General features: G+C 46.5%; 1 protein-coding gene across 3 annotated transcripts in view; it reads right to left on the reverse strand.

Moving 5' to 3' along the window:
* Window positions 1–274: 274 nt before the first annotated feature.
* Window positions 275–20,184, reverse strand: part of OSBPL3 (oxysterol binding protein like 3) — a 155,673-nt gene continuing 135,763 nt past the window's right edge. For all 3 annotated transcript variants that reach the window (XM_043966891.1, XM_043966892.1, XM_043966890.1), the window contains 7 exons: window positions 19,977–20,040; window positions 13,303–13,381; window positions 11,230–11,374; window positions 8,050–8,194; window positions 6,026–6,152; window positions 3,557–3,679; window positions 275–895 (listed from right to left, as the gene is read on the reverse strand). In XM_043966891.1, coding sequence (XP_043822826.1) covers window positions 799–895; window positions 3,557–3,679; window positions 6,026–6,152; window positions 8,050–8,194; window positions 11,230–11,374; window positions 13,303–13,381; window positions 19,977–20,040 — 780 coding nt within the window. In that variant the 3' untranslated portion in view covers window positions 275–798. The remainder of the gene's footprint in view (window positions 896–3,556; window positions 3,680–6,025; window positions 6,153–8,049; window positions 8,195–11,229; window positions 11,375–13,302; window positions 13,382–19,976; window positions 20,041–20,184) is intronic.

Here is a 20,184-nt window from a genome sequence, read left to right on the forward strand (position 1 = left end):
AAGGAGGACAGGAAAGCAGGGGCTGCTTTCGGTGCTAGCCAAAGTTTCTGTTCTCCCTTAGGGCAGCCTCCCAAGTGGATGCTTTGAGCCATTGATCCGAAATGTTGGGCATGGGGATTTCTTTCCTAATGCTTGAACAACAGGGTACAAGTGTGCATGTAAGGCAACTGGACAACCTCTTCCAGGAGGTTCTCAACCCATATTAAATAAAAATAAGATCTTTTCATCTCACAATCCCACCCTCCCACCCGAGATAATAAAAAGAAGAGAACGATCAGACAAGCACCTACAGAATCGCCCAGTGGAGCAATTCTTCAGCAGTCTGAGGCCAAAAGATTGCTGAGCTACTAAATTAAACTTGGGCAGCTCATCATGTAGGGGCCCTCTTCCTGTTCCCTCCCATACCTGGGAGATGATATTTTTCCCCTTCAACATAATTCAATAAGGCATCAATTTAATCTGAATGTCTGTGAAGCCTTTGGAAAATTAGTGTTAAAGCTTCTCCCCTGCCCTCTCCCCAAGCCTCTAACATTCACGATTTCATCTTATTAAATAGTTTATATATAAAAAGAAATTAAGGTGTTCTACATTCATACAAACAATCATCATAACAACTGGACTTGTAAAGAAATCCATTGAGGAAAATAGATAACTTATATACTTACAAGTCTAGGTTAAGCACAAATGCATCATTCTAGATGGTATCTTTTAAATACATGTACATATATTTATATAGAAAGAAGTAGGCATTGTCTCAGAAAGCAACGGGCAGAGAAGGAGAGGCAAGATGACCTTCTTTCACCACAAGGTGGGATTATCCAGTCTGGAAAAGCCATGGTCTCTTCGAAGGTCCAAGTAAGTACCGTTGCTCACCCACGAGTCATCACTGGATTTCCTGACCAAGATCAAGCAGTTTCTTGAATGAGCATCTGAAGGATTCTTTGGACAATCTCCTACCTGAGGCCTCAGAGGATCTAGCTATTCTTTGATTTTGTTGAACTTTCTTAATATTCTAATACAAGCCAAGATTGAAAAGCTAGAGATTCCTGGAGGGAAGAACCAGGAAGCCTTGGTTTTTGTCTTGTTTTTTCAAATCCTCCTCAGTACCTCTGACTTGGCAAATATGAGAAACTGTGAAATTAAAGTTTGGCTTTTGAGAAAACTGTTAAGGGCTCATCTGCTGCCATGTCAATCAATCACCAAGAATTTGGCAAGCATCTACCATGTGTCTGACACTGCGTTAGGCACTGGGGATAAAAAAAACCCAAATCATATCCGGGAAAGACTTTTTGGTCACTGCACCCCAGGACATGAGAATTGGGATGGCCACTGATGGTCCTAAGGGCTCCAGCTGAAGCCTAGAAAATGGTACCAGCAAGGCTCCATGCCCACATGCCCTGTGCCCCATCAATGTGTGGCAGCACCGATGTACCCAACACAGCTACATCCAGCTGTGACCAGAAAACAAAACCAGTGGGGCAGCACATGCAAGAAACTAGCCAACATGTCCAGCAAGGGACAAGTCCCCTTGAAGCAGCACAAATGCATCCCCCAAAGCCACTGGCAGCTCTGTAGCAAAGAATGAGTGGTCACTCCATGTATGACTTGTCTACACACGTGTGCTTTGGATATGTCCCTTCACAAGTGCATCCTATCCATATTTATTAAATGCCTACCATGTGCAAGGCACACAATGAGGTGCTGGGATACACAACCTAGCCCATTATGCATGTTCTTGAGGGAAGGCTAAAGTCTCTTCTTCTCAGTGATGGCATATTTGTGGGACAACATTCCCTGGTTTGTAGGGGAAGTGTTCTATCGTTACTTTTCTAACTGAGCTATTTCATCCAAGACCCTTCATGGATCCTTGGCTCCTCAGAAGTCATCTATTCTAACCCGTCATTTTACAGATGAGGAAACTGGGACTTTTGGAGGGGAAATGACTTGCCCAAAGTCACACTGTGCTTTGAAATGTATCCTCTGTTGGACTAGCAAAATTAAATGTGTTGTTGATATTGCTGAATGACTGACCGATTTTTCTTCAGTTTTCTGATCATGTCACCCCCTTACTCAATCAACTTCAGTGGCTCCTAGTGCCCCTCTTTTGTTGTTCAGTCCTTTCAGTCATGTCTGACTCTTTATGACTCCAACTGGGGTTTTCTTGGCAAAAATACTGGAGTAGTTTGTCATTTCCTTCTCCAGCTCATTTTACAGATGAGGAACCAAGGCAAACAGGGTGAAGTGACTTGCCCAGGGTCACACAGCTACTAAGTATCCGAGGCCTGACTTGAACTCAGGTTTTTCTTACTCCAGGCCCAGTGCTCTATCCACTGTGCCACCTGACTGCCCAGTGCCCCTCTAGGATCAATATAAACTCCTCAATTTCACTTTTAAAGCTTTTCATAACCTGGCCCCAACTGATCTTTCTAGCCTCGTTGGACATTACTGCCCCCCCCACCCCTTTGCAATCCAGCCAAACTGGCTATTGGTCAAAAACAAAACTTTATCTTTCATCTCTGTGCCTTTTCACTGGCCTCCACTCCACCCTCCCACTGCCCCACCCCATGCCTGGAATATACTGCATGGAATCTCTCTCTTCCTTCAAACCAAACTCAAGCCCCCTCTTCTACACGAAGCCTGTTTTGATCTCCCCACTGGCTGGTGCCCACCCTCCCAAACTGCTCAGTATTTAATAATCTCACACTTAAGCTGTTAAAGCTTAACACTGTACTCATAACCTTTGGAAGAGCCTGTATGTTTAACTGTTGCCTTGCTCTTTGTTTGTAGGGGTTTTTTTGTTTGTTTTGGTTTTGCAGGGAAATGAAGGTTAAGTGACTTGCCCAGGGTCACACAGCTAGTAAGTATCAAGTGTCTGAGGCCGAATTTGAACTCAGATCCTCCTGAATCCAGGGTCGGTGCTTTATCCACTGCACCACCTAGCTGCCCCTTGCCTCACTCTTTGTGAATATGGACTGTCTCATTCTTTGTGGTTGTACTCCTGGGGTTCCATCCCATGCCCTGAGCATGAGAGGAACTTAACAGATACTTGGAGATTGGGTATGTTACATTTGGAAAACATCAGAGCACTTTGGTCATTAGAAGCTACTCTTTTGTGCAAAGATCCTTCTTGTCGATACAACAATCCTGCCAACAATGCTTCGGAATGGGGACGTTTCTGAAGAATGAAAGTTATGGGCGACCCAAAGGACGATGTGTCATGTCATTTCCTTCCAGTAAAAGGAAAGTTCCTTTGAGAGCAGGGATTGTTTGTCTTTATAAACCCAGCCCAATGATTTGTGGTGTAAACAGAGCTGGGAAGACTTGGGTTCAACTCTTCTGACTGGGCAAGCCACTTAGCCTCTCAGAGCTCCCTTTAGGCACCACAGTGGCTGAGGAACTGCTGGCCTGTGTTGATCATGGGTGTTTCCTCACCTGAGTTCCCTACACCAAAGCCACCACAGCTCAGGCCCAGAACCTGTCTCTATTCCTAGTGCTTCCATCAGTTCTGCCATATTCTCCATGGCCATGTTGGCCTACCAGGGGGTGACAAGCATACCTGAAAAACCGAGGTTGATGCTCCAGGTCATTCTCTTCCATGACGCGCCGTCGCTCCCTCTGCAGCTGCTCGATCCTTTGCTTCTGTATTTCTGCTTCTTCAATGTTCCCTTCTTCTAAAAACCTAGACAGAGAGGACCATTAGCTCAGAGATGTCCTTGACCAAGAGGAGCTCATAGGTTTGTCCCCAGTGCCTTGGTGTTTGCACTGCCACCCGGGGAGGGAGAGAGAGGAGGAGGAGAGGAGCTCCAGAATTATTATTCCCATCTGACTGAACAGGAGATGAAGACTCCGAGGGGTAGAGAAGGAGACGCAGAGAGTAAGAGGCAGACATGAACCTCTCTGGGCTGTCTTATGCAACATTGCACAAAATTCCTCAAATCCATATGGCCATCTGGACTTTCCAAAGTGTCCTTAGCTACACGATGAATCAAGTGGCAGGTTAGAGTGGTGGCAAGAATACTGGTTTAGGGGCACATGGAACCATTGATATCAAGTTGGAAACAGGATTGAAGGTAACTTTAATATTTACTTTGTGAACTAAGAAGGGAGGTGTGATAATACCCATTTTGTAGATGAAACACCAAGGTACAGAATGCTTAAGGGACTTGCTAAGGTCATGATGCTGGCCCCAGAACCCAGGACGACCCTCCCACAATCATTTCTGTCCAGGGGGGTTGGTTTTCTGTGATTTTTGTAAAATGTGGGAGTTCAATCTCTCAGATTCCTTGTAACTCCAGCCATTTATGGTTCTAATGTATCATGTGTTCCTAAGTACATCATGAAAAGCCTACATAGCACCAAGAAAGAAGATTCTGGGATCATCCAGGATGGTCTCAGATCCTAGATCTTGTGCCAGAAGAGGCATCATCTGGGCCAATACCTTCCATTTGACAGATGAAGGAACTGAAGCCCTCAGAGGGGAAGAGACTTCTCCAAGGTCATCTGGGTACCTGCAGAATATGGATCTGAAGCCAGGCCCTGGGAGGTCGTGTGGCATAGTGGAAAGAGCTCTGAACTTGGAGTCAGAGATGCTGGCGTCGGCACGTCACTTGTTTGGCTTTAATCATCATATCAGCGAAATGAGAGCTTGGACGAGGTGCCTTCTGGGGCTGTACCCTATGACGCCCAGGCCGATACGTGCTTTCACTATCTGTTCATCCATTCACCCATCTCTCCATTCATCCAAATATTTAGTGAGCAACTATGTGCAAGGCCTGTGCCTAGGCCACAATGTTAACAATGAGTGACAATAGATGGCAATGGAAAGAACTACTTTACTTGGAGTAGATTCTAAGCTTTTTAATGGCAGGATTTTTTTTGTGTCTTTGATTCACTGAGACCTAACCTTGACCCATGCAGGTGGTGATTACTAAGTGACTGAATGAGATAATAAAGTGGCTATCTGTGAGTATTATTGTGCTGTTTCCCCACTTGCAGTGGAATGCCTAGACAGTCACCACAGCCACACTTGAGTTTCAGCCTTTGATGCTGTTTAAGATGGTGGTAGAGTACAGCAATGAATTGGGTGCTAGGCATGGCCATCAAGAGTATCCAATCCTGCCTCTAACACTTACTAACTGTTTCACCCTGGGCAATTTGCTTAATAATCTTTTGGGGTCTCAGTTTGCTCATTGGTGCAATGGGAATAATCACACTTGCTCTCCACCCTCATAGTAGTTCTGTGAGAAAAGCGTTCTAAATCTTAAAGCACAATAGTAATGGGAGGCGTTTCAATGATGCTGTTCTTTTTGCAATCATTAGATCTTGGCATCTTCATTGGAATGGGGTATTTCCTCAGTAGTAATTCTCTGTGCCATTTAGGAGGGTGATGGATAAGCTGGAGGTCATTAAAAGGAGGATGAATGGATGAAGATGGAAGCGGCCTTCTGCATACAACACAAGTAGAGGGAACTAGGGACGCTGGGAAAGAGAAAACTCCAAGGGAACATGAGAGGTTCTGCCAGTTCTGGAAGAGACTTAGATTTGTTCTGCTTGGTTTCAAAGAGCAGAACTAAGAGCAATAGGTGGATGGTCTACACAGGGAAATTCAGTCCAGGCTTGATGTCAGGAAAAGCTTTCTAGCAAGTAGAGCTATCTTTGGGGGTGGTGAGTTCACAGGCTCATAGATTTAGACCTGGAAGGGGCCTTAGGTGTGGTAAGACCCAACTCCTCATTTTACAGGGGAGGAAACTGAGGCCCAATAAGGTTAGGTGGCCTGCCAGGGTGAAACAAGCATTGAGGAGAATCCGAATCCAAAGCCAATCCCATAGATTCTAAATACAGACTCTTTCCACAGGGTCACTAGAGGACTCCAAATGTCAGACAGCCGAGTGTCAGGGACACCACTTCCAGAACTATCGTTCTGAGACCCCATGATTAAACCCCAATATCTTTCATCTCCTTGCTGCCCCCGGGGGCTGGGGTCGGTATCTCATGCTCGGAGGACACGGGAGCAGGAAGACGTTACCTTTGGTCTGGCCGGAACCGCGTGTCAGTTGAGGGGAGGTACGGTTTGGTCAGTGGATCCAGCTCATTCAGCTCCAGGGCAAACTGGGTGAAGCCATAATACTGCTCGTGCCCTTTGGGCATGGGGTCTGTGAAGAAGCACAAGAATTAATGCCCACCTCCTGCACCCCAGCTCTCTTGTTCATCTTCCCTATGCTCTTTCCTCTGACCTCAGTCTCATCCTGCTTCCAATCTATGAAAACACTCCTGCAAAAGGGACTGGGGCTGTTACCTTCTTCCCAACTTGGCCCCAGGTGACTGTGGAGTCTAGACCCTCACTTAAGACTTGAAATTGAGGAAACCAAGTGCAAAGACCAGCATCCAATTTCTGCAGCTCCACTGGGCTCCACTCTAAGTCATTAAGTTCTCCTGAGCTGTATTGTTATAAGAAAATTGCTTTTAAAAACTTCCATGATTGTTTTTTCCCAATTCTCACTCTGCAGAGATCCCCAGGGTTGACTTTAGGGCTTTGAAATCTGTCAGAGAGGCAGCTAGTTGGTGCAGTGAATAAACCCCTGGCCCTGGATTCAGGAGGACCTGAGTTCAAATCTGGCCTCAGACACTTGACACTTACTAGCTGTGTGACCCTGAGCAAGTCACTTAACCTCCATCTGTCTCAGTTTCCCCATCTGTGAAATGAAGTTAATAACAGCCCCCACCTCCCAGAGTCGTTGTGAAGATGAGATACTCTTTGTAAAACACTTTGTAAGCTTTAAGTCATCTGTAAATGCTAACTCTGATTATTTATTAACCACCTACTACATTCTAGGCACTAGAAAAACACAAGGGTAAATGAAGCCAGTCCTTGCCCTTGATGAGCTTACAGGCTGGTGCTGAAGCAGTAAATGGGACCATAAATTGGAGAGGAGTGGGACAAGCCCATGATCTGTATGTAGCAGAAGCCACGGAGTAGAAAGAGAACCAGGCAGGGAAAGGGGGAGAGGCCCCCAGCAGAATAGGCAGATCCTCCAGGGGAGATTGATGGAGAGTGGTGCATCAGAGAAGGAGAAGGTGAGGATGGGCTGGGCTGCTATGGCTACTAGTGGAGAGCACCTCCATTGAGGAGATCCAGCTTGGAGCACTCTAGCAATGGCCTCTTCACTGACCTCCCTGCCTCTAGTCGTTCTCCTCTCCAATCCATCCTTCCCACAGCCACCAAACTGACATTCATAAAGCAGAAGTCAGACCAGGTCGCTGCCCCACCCAAGCCTCCTCTAAGATGAAACCCAAACTCCTGTTTGGCATTAAAGCCCAAAGGACTGGGTGCCCTCTGACCTGGTGATTAAAGGTCAGAGCCCCAGCCTTTTCTAGAGCCCTTCAGGGTCAGAACTAGAACAGCAACAGAATAATATTAATTACAGCTGACAATTACAAAGCACTTTACACATGTTACATCAGAGGTTTATCCCACCTCCTCATTTTACAACTGAGGAAAGTGAGGCCCATCATAAAGTGACCTGCCAGAGGTCATAGAGGTAGGATGAAAACCCAGGTTCCTTTCATTCCAATCTCAGCCATCTTTCCTTGTGACACTCCTGAGTTCCCAATGGAAGTAAGAACTAGATCTAGAATTGAAATTCAGTTCTTCTGGATTTCTGAATTCACCACCCTCATCATAAGCCTAGAAGGAAGGCAGTGCAAGGATTATGATCCCATTTTACAGATGAAGAAACTGAGGACCAGAGATGGGAAGGGAGCTGCCCAAAGGTTCCCCTGGGTAGTTAGCAGCAGTTTCCTTCAAAGGCCAGACTCACTGTCTTTAGTTCTTTTTTCTTTCCTGCTTGGTCATACATTGGGCAACAATAATGTATGTGGACGGAAAACTTCCTTCCCAGACTGAGCCAAGGGCTGGGGGCTGCTGCCGGATGTCAGGGTTTATGAGGAGCTCGGGTGAGGGAAACCCCACTATGGTGCCCTGTTACTGAAGAATTCCAGCCCACCCCAGCCCCGCCTGCCATCTGCAGCTGAGCAGTGCCTGGTACTCACGTGCCCTCCAGATACATGTTGACGAGGACCGGGTGCCGCTGTAGATGCTCTCGTGCCACTTCCCAAAGAGACGGTGCACGGCTTTGCCACCCTTGTCAAAGACGGTGCCCTCGATCTCATGGGAGTTGGTGCTCCAGTATTTGGCCTAGAATGCAGATGGGACAGGTCATTTAGGGAGTTACTTTAAAAGTGACAAAAGACACACAAGCTCTTCTGAACTTTGGGACACAGAATCTTCTGCGTTTCCACATCTCGCTATCATTGTCATCCCATTCTTTTCATCTTTTCAATTTTTGACGTTGGCTAGAAAGGTTCCCTAAGACAACTTAGTCTCCCACTCCCACTATCACACTATTGCATGCAATAACTGCTTTATGTAGATGAATACAGTTATCAGGGTATCAGCTCATCCCCTGCAAGCATCCAAGAGAGGATCATGAGGATGACATGCGACTTATCCTTTCCTTACATGATCTGGATCATCTGTGAGGCCTCTTCTCTCTATTTTGAAAGCTTTTTGTTCCACATGCCTTTGGAGATTGAGTGTCCTTTATGACAAGATCTATTAAAAATGCATCAATTCTATGTATAAGCAATTTTGAGGAACTGCCTGATCTAGAATAACGGTCCAGTCCCCAAATGATTGATTGGGTGACTTCTCCAGGATATTTTGAGGTCTGTATTTGTGGGAGGGAGATTTGTCTTCTGTCAGTTCATGAGAGATCGCTCACTTCTGCTACATGAGTCTAACTACAAGATTGTGTCTTACTGGGTGCTCAGGGGGTGCTAAATTTCTGCACGTATGTTGCCCAATTTCTACCATTTCCTTGCATGATCTCCACTTATCATTAAGTCTGGGCACCTTCAGCACGACCCTTCTATAATTCCTGGTGGTGAAGACCTTGTCCTGTATGACTACCACAAAGCCCTCCATTTTCCAAAACAAATCCCCATGATGCTACTTTGTTGAACTATTGTTGCCCAAGGTCACGTCATTCAGGTCCCCTGGGATTCCAGTCTCCCATCACAGGGATTAAACAGGTTTTATTTGGAAATCGCCCACTTCCAGTTACATGTGACAAACCCAACAGAGGGTCGCTGCTGTTGGCCTCTTCTATTGTTTGGTGGAGCAGGGTCTGCTTATACCTTTTCTGCCACCCTTACCGATTCCCTTGAGACAAATCAGAGGATCAGGAGACTCCGCCATGTTAAAGGGGTTAATTTTGGATGCTTTTTCTACATGGGATTCCCAGTCTTTTGTAGAATAGTGATGATAATGATAACATCTTTCTATAATACTTAGAATCCACTTCTCTGGATTTCAATGGCTTTCCAAACAAGGATAAACCACCCAAGTCTTTGACAAAAAGAGAGCTAAATCTCGCTATACTGATTCCTCTGTGGACGGTTGATAATTCAAAGCTCACGCAAAGTACTCCTATTCATTGGCTACAATTCCAGGTGGTGCCAGCAGAGGGCGCGGAGTCTTCCTTAACCTATTTCCCAAATCTCACCTTACCGGGCTCCCCATACATCATCAGTATTGTCTTCAACTGAACACAGGGCGTACCCTTGGATTACTAAACCCTGAAACAGACTAAAAGCAGAAGGGCTTCTAAAGGACATTCTGAGTATGGAGCATTTCCTCTTCTTCAAGACACTCAACGATCTCAGAGCTAAAAGGGACCAATAAAGCTATTGAACACAACCTGTATCTGAACCAGGATCCCTTAACACACACACCCTCCATGCAGCTCATCCATCTGCCACTTGAACACTTCCAGCAATGGGAATCTCACTACCTCATGAGGCAGTTGGTGCCACCTTTGGATAGCCCTGACCTTGAGAAAGTTTGATCTTACTTCTGACTTAAATCTGCCTCTTTGTGGCCCCCACTCCCTGCTCTTAGAGAGGGGGGGATCTGCCATATAGGATCAATCTGACCCTTCTCTCATGGCACAACCTCTGTAGTACTTGGAGCCTCTAGCAGTGTATGGGCCCTGTGTCTTCCTGAAGGATCAGGAATCAGTTTTCAGGTTTTGAAAAGTTGGGTCTGATATCGGAACAAGAACTCATAAAAGAGCAAGTCTTTAGTATGAATAACTAAAATCCAGGCAAGATAAAGAATGGGGCTTTAATAGCCCCCTCGGACAGGCTAATATTCCTACAGCGCCTAAGATTTCCAAAGCATTTTATGTACAAGTGTAATCTACCCTATTATCATTCCCATTTTACTGGGGCTGAGAGAGGGTGACTTGCTCAGTCATACAAGGTAGTATTTGAGGCTTGGTTATGAACTCGGGTCTTCCTGACTCCAAGTCTATGACTGTATCCACCATCCCCATAAGCTTCATCTGAAGACAACTGGAGTGGGGAGGTCATCATCTGCCCCTGGTTAGAGCTACATCACCCAGGATTACCTCCTATGCTCTTGTTTCTCCAAGCAGATGACAGATCATAGATGCCAAGCTGGAAGGGACCTCAGAGGTCATCTAATCCAACCCTCTCATGTCACAGAGGAGGAAACTGAGGCCAGGGAGGGGAAGGGACTCAACCAAGGTGTCTCAGAAGGAACTGACCAAGGTAGAGTCTATTTCTCCCTTTTTGGACTTCCTTATTAAACGGGAGCATAAGAAACATAACAACTACTCTGATTTCTAGAGTACTTTAAGCTTTACAAGAACTTTCCTCACAACAGCCCGGGGAGGCACGTACCAATATTATCCCCAACGTACAGATAGGGAAATCAAGGCTCACAAATGTGAAGTGATGCTCTTAAGTGTTGGAAAAATGACTCTAGTCCCAGTCTATGACTCCAAGGGAAGTCAGCGCTCTTGGCTCCACACCAAGAATCCCATCACCTTCTTTGAGTTTGAAATCTGTGATTCTATGAATTAAGTGCTCAGAGTGAGGGAAAAGCCTCCAGTGAAATTCAAGGAATCAACTTCATTGCTGTCCAAGTCACAGGCAGCCCTGGGCCGAGTCCTTTCTCAGGGCAGTGCAGCAGGGAGGGGCCTGGGTTTGAAGTCCTACAACCCTATTCCTTCATTCTGTTGCTGGGCTAGCCATGGCTTTGGCTGTTTAGACCCAAGAGAATGAAGGAATAGGATTGGAGCTGGAAGGAAATTTAACAGTCCTCCCCACCCTGTCCCAGCCTGGGCACCCCCCCTCCCCAGGTACCTTGATAAAGTTCACTTTGCAGTGGCAGGAATCTTCATTGAGATTTTTAATGATGATTTCACCATAGTGTTCAATCCATCTCTGGCCACTCAGGATGTTGTGGATGCAAGAGGTCACTTTGTTCCATTCGAAGTGATCGCCAAAGCTAAGAGAAAATGAGGGTGAGGAGGAAGGCTTTCCAAAACCGAGAAAGACAAATGCAAATAAAAACCAGAACGACCTTATCAAGGGTCCACCAACAAACCCTCATGTGCAAGGAAAACCACACAGAATTCCGGCATTATAGTCAGAACAGAATGCAAACTCCATGGGGGCAGGACCATCTCACTTTTGTCCCTGTGTCCCCAGAGTCTGGCAAATAACTGATTATAGGAGGCAATGGGAAGATCTAGGGCAGCCAGGTAGCACAGTGCATAGAGCACGGGGCCTGGGGTCAGGAAGACACATCTTCATGAGTTCAAATTCAGCCTCAGACACTTGCTAACTGTGTGACCCTGGATAAGTCACTTAACCCGGTTGGCCTCAATTTCCTCATCTGTAAAATGAGCTGGAGAAGGAAATGGCAAACCACTCCAGTATCTCTGCCAAGAAAACCCCAGATGGGGTCACAGAGTGGGACAAGACTGAAAAACAAGAGAAGACCTAAGCTCAAATCTTGCCTTAGAAATTTATTATTCTTCATGACCTTGGTCAAATTACTAACCCTCTCTTAGCCTCAGTTTCCCCATATGTAAAATGGGGGTGGTAATAGCACTTACTCCTCAGGATTGTTGTGAGGCTCAAACGAGAGATTTATAAAGTAGTTGGTAAACGTTAAAGTGCTATATAAATGTTAGCTATTATTCTATTATTAATACTATTAATTGATGTTTAATAATATTGATAGTTATTGATGGCTAATATGGATAACTACATTGATAATTTTCAGTGATAATTATTGGTAATTCATAATTATAATTATGGATAATTAGTATCACTGATAATTATTTATAATAAAGCATTATGATTATCAATAATCAATAACATTGATAACTAATCATCATGATTGTTGACAATTAATCACACCAATAATTATTGCTAATTAATAATTATAATTATCAATAGTTAATTCATTAATTCACATTTACTCTGGACTTGTTTATTTCTATGTTTGTTAAGTCCTTCATTCAAGCCAAGGAAAATGTCACCTCTTCAGAAGCAAAGCCAGCTTTGGTTTGGGTTTTGTCTGGACCCATGATTTCCTCCCAGGGAGGAAAGTCCCCTTCCTGTCATGAGGCTTCTTAATTTTTTTCCACTCTTGACCCCCTTTCACCCAAGAAATTTTTACACGACCCTGCATACATAGGTACATAACAGGTATACAGAACCTTGCACTGTTGCCAGATTTTCTGCAAGGCCCACATCCAGTCACGTGACCTCTTCTGGGACCCACAGCTTACAAGGCTTTGGTTTAATAGACGAGGAGACAAAGCCACCGAGAGTGGCCTGCCAAAGGTCACACAGCCAGGAAGTATCTGAGGCCCCACTTGAACTCAGCTCTTCCTGACTTGGAGCCCCCACTCTAGCTCCCTTGTTCAGGACCTGCCATCTTCCTTCCTCCTCCCCGCCTCGGTCTCTTCAGGTGTGAAGAGGGCAGGTTGGACAAGATGAGCTCACTGCCTATTCTGCTCTACCATGACATAATCTGAAATGACACTAATCCCTGTGAGACCAACCTCAGCTTCTTTCAAATAAGACATTTTGACATTGAGGGGAATTGACTTGGGCCGCCTGTTCCCAGGCCATGGATCTGGACAGGGGCCTCAGATCCTTTGTGTGTGGAGGAGGGAAGAGCCTGGGGCACATGAACAGCGCTTAGAGCACAGAGTGGGGTCTCCCAGCCAAAGAAAACCAGACATGCAGAGAGCGAACATCACCTGAGCCAACAGTCTAGTGGGTCAAAATAGTTATACAATTTAATTTTCTGTGCAAAGAGAAGTCATGCATGGAAGCTTCAAAGGTTTCCCTCTAATTTCTTAAATCTCAACCAAAACTTCTCTCCAGTTTTGGTTAATGCCTCAGCAGAAAACTTACGCAGGAAGAGTGACGTGTGTTGTGCCAACTGGAACGATTTCCATGGATTTGCCCCAGAATTTGTTTTTCCATCTCACATCTGAAACAAAACATCAAATGTCAGTCAGTTGGTGGGACAGAGGCAACCAAGCAATCAATGTACTTATTAAGAGCCTACTATGTCCCCAGTGCTGGAGATGAAAAGCCAAGATTAGGGATGACTTGTCAAGGATGTTATAGGGGGATTGCTGTTCAGATGCAAGGTTGACCAAATTCAATTAAATAAGTAATTATTGAGGCAGCTAGGTGGTGCAGTGAATAGAGCACCGGCCCTGGATTCAGGAGGACCTGAATTCAAATCCAGCCTCAGACACTTAACAGTTACTAGCTCTGTGACTCTGGGCAAGTCACTTAACTCCAATCCACACACACACACACACACACAGAGTAATTATTAAGCACCTATTACATGCCGGGTACTACGTTAGGGGTTAGGAAGTCAACAAGCATTGATTAAACACCTACTGTGTGCTAGACATTAAGTATGAGGGATTCAAAGGAAGGCAAACACAGTCTCTGCCTCCATGAGCTCACAGTCTGATGGGTGGAGAAGATGCAAACAACAATGGGGTAAACAGAGGTAATCTGAGGGAGGGCACTGAGCTTTGAGCCTGGGCAGAGAGAACAATGAAACAGTCCCTGCCTTCCACAGCAAAGGTGCTTCAACCTTTGAAATTCCCAAATTGTGATTTTGAGGGGGAGGAACTACAGTTGTTTTTCATTCTCCTTAGGCCAATTGATGAGAGTCCCATGTGGGCTGGGGAAAGTTTAATGCCTTTTCTTTTCTCTTCCATCACCAAAAGGCAGAGAATTCATTAATGTGCCTTTCCCCACTAATTGGGGAAGAGTCGCCATTACACTAGAGAATGTGCCTGGCCAAAAAATATGAGCAAACAAACAAACCAAAAAAAAAAAACTGGTTTGCAGAGTAAATGAAGATTCTGCAAACAAGCTCTCAGGGGACAGCATTTAAGTAATTCTTCCCCGACTTCAGAAGCATTTTATTCAAAGTAAACACTCAATCTGCAAACTAAAAAGCATTGCTCTTTATCCATTAAAACAAAGGCCTAGTCTCTGGAGACAGGCAGCCCGACTCTTGTTATTGTGTGGACTTGCAAGTCATAGAGCATTGCTGCTTTTCAAGTATTCTCAGTCCTACTTTTCCACTCTTTCAGCCTCTCCATTCCTCACCTGCTCTGGAGGCTTTCTTCTTCATATACTCCCAGCTGGGAGTGAAGGATCTGGATGTTGAACACATCTCTCAGAAGAGCTGGGTGCCATTCCACTTCAGACACTAGGGGGGGGGGGCTCCATGAGCTTCAGGCCAGTCTCTATAGACAGGTGAGGGGCTGCTTGGGTGGGTGAGCTCCCTCAGCAACAAAATAGAAGGTTCTTTTGGAAAGGATAGGGGAGAAGACTCCCAAAAGAAGGGGAGGAGAGCTGACTTCTTGGGTCAAAGGAAGGAAATATGGTAGAGGGGGAACATGCATTATATTCAGAGTCAGAAGGTCTGGGCTGGAATCCTGGTTCTGCTACTTTCTCTCTGTGACCTTGGGAAAAGTCCCTTTACTCTGAGCCTCACCGACATTTGAAGGGGCTGGACAAGGCCATCCCTCAGGTCTGCTCCAGTTCTACATCTACAGTCCTGTCGAGGAAAAAGTTGTCTGAGGATCTGTGGACAGGCACTGCCCTACGAGGGGATGTAATCAATGATTCAGAGATAGGGGAAACCTGGTTTATTACGCTCAGTACAGGCATCACTGAAATAAAAATCAATGAGCCCACACCGTCAATTTCAGCAGCCTTTATATAGGCTTTGTTAACATAAGTGGGATAGGTACAAGGGGATTTTTACAGAAAGCAGAAGCAGAAGGGAATTATTTCCATGTCAGAGAATAGATGGCAAAAGGGGAAATTGGGTTCCACAGGAAGCTAGCTGGTAAACACCGGGGCAATCCCTGCTCTCTCTTAGGCTTGACTCTGCAGAAAGAGCAGGCACTGATCAGCTAACACCAAGCTAGATAGTTGATGTCTCAGTTTGATTTTGCAGACTCTAGCTACTTATGTGACCTGCTCGCTTTAAATGATTGGTGGTTAAGAAAGTTAAGCCAGAAGACTCTCATTTGATGTCAATAAAAGGGCTTGATAACTCCAGAAGAGAAGGTCTAATAAAATCAGAGCTGTTCCTCTTTCTAAATAAAAAGAATTCTCAAAATTGCAAGAGTTTCTTTACTCTTGAGCACAAGCTTCCTTATTTGTAAAATGTTGATCGCAAGAGCATAGTGGTTAGAGCTGGTTGCAGTCAGGAAGCCCTGCGGTATTAGAGTTCCCTCTCTGACACATACTGACAAGGTGGTGCTGGGAAGAAGGGAAGGAAGGGATGCATTTATATAGCCCCTGCTGTGTACAGGATAGTGGGCTAATAAGCACTTTACCAATATTGTCTCACTTGATCCTCACAATAACCCTGGGAGAGATGTACTATTATTACTCCCCCACAGGTCCCCAAGCAACTCTATAACTTCCAGAACAGGGGTGGATTTGTATTATAGCAAGAGTTTTCTCACTGAGAGTTCTCTAAACTGATGAAATTAGAGGGCTTGTGCAAGGCACTTACCCCCCCCCTGTTATTGCCAATTGGCATCATGTGTGCAAAGTGCTTTGAAAAGCTCAAAGTATGGGGGCAGCTAGGTGCCACAGTGGATAGAACACCTGCCCTGGAATCAGGAGGACCTGAGTTCAAATCCAACCTCAGACACATGACACCACTTACTAGCTGTATGACGGGGATAACCTCAACTGCTTTGCAGAAGGAAGGAAGGAAGGGGCAGGGGGAGGGGAGAGAGAAGAGGGAGGGAAGGAGGAAGGGAAGGAGGGAGGGAAGGAGGGAGGGAAGGAGGGAGGGAAGGAGGGAGGAAGGGAGGAAGGGAGGGAGGAAGGGAGGGAGGAAGGGAGAGAGGAAGGGAGGGAGGAAGGGAGAGAGGAAGGGAGAGAGGAAGGGAGGGAGGGAGAGAGAGGAAGGGAGGGAGGGAGGGAGGGAGGGAGGAAGGAAGGAAGGCAGGCAGGCAGGCAGGCTCAAAGTACAGAAATATCAGCTTGAGCAGACCCACTATTTAGGCCTATTTTCTCATCTGTAATGCAGAGGTTGGCCTAGACACCCACGAAGAGTTCTGCCAGCTCTAAATTCTACTTGGGAGACCCTGCCTAAGCCAGTTGACTCCTCTGGGCCTCTGACTCCGTATCTGTCACATGATGGGGTTGGATTGAATGGCCTGGAAGATCCTTTGCAGCTCAAAGATCTATGATTCTATGAAGTATCTTCTTCCACCAAACTGTAGCAGCTAAGGAAGAATTTGAGGACAAGAAAAACCTATTTCCAGGAACATCCATTCTCCCTTCAAGATATCTAACATCATAATGAATGTGTCATGAAAGAAAACTAACAGGGCCCGAGCCACACACCTCTCCAACTCAAATCCCACCTTCCCTGCCCCCTGCTGCAAGGACCCTCCCTCAGAGACAACCCTTGATTTATCCCGTTTACATCTTGTCTGTTCATCGTTGTTTGCCTGTTGTTTCCCCTTTGGACTCTGAGCTCCTTGAGGGCAGGGACTGTTTATACTTTTCTTTACATCCTCACTACCCTGCAGACAGTAGGTGCATAATAAATGCTTGTTGACTGACTGATTGACACCATTCAGCTGCTTCCATCTCTACCAGAAGCTTCATTCGAAGGGACTTCATCATTGTCTTTGATCCTTATGACAAGGCAAGAGATCATGGGTAGCCTTCAAACACTCTTCCCCCAATGGACACGTAGGGAAACTCCTACACAGAGAAGGGGTGAATGGCAAAGCCAGGAGTATCACCTTGTCACCAGATTTCTCACCCACATGGACAGTATCATGAGATCCTAAAAGTTAATTCCTTTTAGTCACAGAGGACTTTGAGTCTTAGAGTGTTAAAGATAGAAGGAAGCTGAGGGTTCATCTCATCCCCTTTCAGCTCCCAAATGGGTTGAAGTGCGAGGAAACTTCTGAGTCATGGTAAGGCAGTTGGGTGCCATATTGGTCAAAAAGACCAGTGTGGTCTTGGAATACATTGAGAGTCAGTTTCAGGAGGGAGGGAGGGGCAAGCATCTCTGTATCTGTCCTAACCTCGGACATCTGGGGGGCTATGTTCAGTTCTGGGAGTCACATTTTAAGAGGGATATTGCCAAGATGACAGGCTTCCAGGCAAAGGAGACAAGGGTGGCTGGAGACTGGAGATCCTGGCATATGAACACTGGCTTAAGGAACCAAGGATGTTCAGCCAGCAAAAAGCAAGACCCAGGGAAGGACGTGATCAAGGATCTGAAGAGGAATTAAACCATTTCTGTTTGGACCTAGAGATTATCACCATCACTGTGGTCATCACCACCACCACCATCATATTTCTATAGATGGCTATGGTCTGCAAAGTGTTTTATCCTCACAAGAACTCTGGGACCTCCCAGGTGCTATTGTTATCCCCAATTTACATATGAGGAAACCAAGGCATACAGAGGTTAAGTGACTTGCCCAGGATCACATAGCTAGTAAGTTGTTTTAAGTAGGAGTCACACTCAGGTCTCCCTGACTCCAGGCCCAGTGATCTCTCCAACCAGTCAGTCAATAAACATTTAGTTGATTATGTGCCAGGCACTGTGCTATGACCTCATTTGAACCTTACAACAATCCTGTTGTGAGTCGAGACTCTCGGAGGCATCAGGCACTAGAAAGTTGCTCTTACTAAGTGGACAGAAGGACAGCCATTCTGAGAGACATTCCAAGGCCTCCTGGTCAAGGCTGAGTCACAGCGCAGGAGAAATAAGTGACTCTGGACAGCATCTGGCTCACATTTCAGGGCTCCCCCTTTTCTTTTCAAGCACAGGTCACGCAGGATGTTCAGCGTGAGGAAAGCATGGTCTGACCTTGTGTGCTCACTCTGAGGCTGAGCTCCTGACCTTTCATAATCAGAACGAGCAGAGCTGCCCTTTGGATGGAAGCCGAGGGCCAGGTGTGTGTACAAGAGAGGGTGTGTTTGCACGCAAACATGGGGAGACAGGCGGAGACGGGCAAAGGCTGCCTCAGCCCAACAGGGAAATGCTCCCCGACTTCTTTTAAGACACTGCCCAGGGGCCAGCTTCACTGCTTCTCTTTGGTGGGCTTACTTCTCCTCTGCCCTGAGTATCTCTCCCCGCCACCCCTACCCCCACACCTACCCCCAAATTGGAGGCTCCTGGAGGGCAGAGGCTCTTCAGCTTGATTTACCATCCAGGAACAATGCCCGGCACATCAGAGGGGATAAGAAATGTTTGCTGAATGAAATTGAGATGATGGCAAATTATTTCTTCCTTTTCCTGAGCTGGTTCTGGATGGCTTCTCTGGACCCAGAACAGGGTGAGGCACAAGAGGCTTGGGTGCTTAGTAATTGAATTCACTTGGATACACCCACTCAAGAGCCTTGAGTAACAGAAACCAGCTCAGACACCATCATACCTACCTACCTTCCCTCAGCCTGGAGGCCAAGATAGGCTTACACACATTCCACAGTTAAGAGAACATGATCACTCCCATCGAGTGGCCCAGACCATCAGGGGTACAAGTTTAAAGATGGAGTGCTAGACACAGGGAGGGCCCTCCCTAAGTACTTGCAGTCTGGCTACTGATGGTGCAGGGGATTACCTGTGTAGTCCCAGGACCTGAGTTCAAACCCTCCCCCTACTAGTTAAATTTGACTTTGACTTTTTAAAGGAGACTTTGTATCTCCTTGAGTCTAATGGGTTTGCAGGTGGACAAGATGCCCAGAGACAGAGCCTGGGCCAATGAGGAGGCTGGAAGGGAGAGTGTGAGTCTCAGTCCCTGGCCACTTTGCTACAGGCACTTTCCGTGGTAACAGCTCAAGGGCTTCCCATCATCTCCAAACAAAGAGGCATAAATAGCTGCAGGCAGAATTGATAGACCCTTCAGGGCTTGCAAACAAAGCAGGCCCAAGGATATGAAGTGGATCATTAGAGACCTGCTTTTTCACAAGGGGCTACTGCTTTGGAGACCTGGGTAGTCCTTCCCTCCCTGCAGGCCTTTTGAAATGAGCAGATGCATCACTCTCTGAGGAGCAGGAAGAGGTTTTAAACCTGTGATTTCATAAGAGGAGGGAAATCCTGGGGAGGAAAAGCTCTTCTTGGAGGAAGATCAGTGAGATTCATCACCTTGGAGAGCTTCCCAGGGCACTTAGGGAGATTCGGGGCACACAGGGCCACACAGTCAGCAGGGGGTGGATTTGAACCCAGGCTTTCCAACACCAGGGCCAGCAGAGAGCTAACCCCTGCACCACACTGCCTCCGGCACAGAGGACAGAAGAAGGCCTCAGCCACGGGGGGGGGGGGGGGGGGGGGGGGGGGGGGGGGGGGGGGGGGGGGGGCGCCAACAAAAGCCAAGGAACGAGCCGCAAATCAGGCAACTCTGTTATACTCCCAAGTCCTGCTCTTTGAAACACCACCATGACAGGGAGTCCTCTGCTGGAGCACCCCATGGAGGGGACTCCCTCCTCCTTGGACTGCAGAGCTGGCTCCTGTGATGGACGAAGGAAAAGCCTGTGATAAAAAACCACGTTACCTTGCCAAAACACGAAGTTTGCAGACTCTGCGTGACAGGCGGAGATCGGAGGATGGTGACTGACCTGGTGGAGAGAAGGGGACATTCCATGGCATCAGAGTTTCCCTCACCTCCACCTCCCTGTTCCCTCCCTGACCACCAGCATCTTCTTCCTTTAGAGGTGGCCAGTGGAGGACTGACTGGCATAGACCAGCCCAAGGTGAGTCAT

The sequence above is a fragment of the Dromiciops gliroides genome, chromosome 5, assembly GCF_019393635.1.
Source record: "Dromiciops gliroides isolate mDroGli1 chromosome 5, mDroGli1.pri, whole genome shotgun sequence".
Taxonomy (NCBI): Eukaryota; Metazoa; Chordata; class Mammalia; order Microbiotheria; family Microbiotheriidae; genus Dromiciops; species Dromiciops gliroides.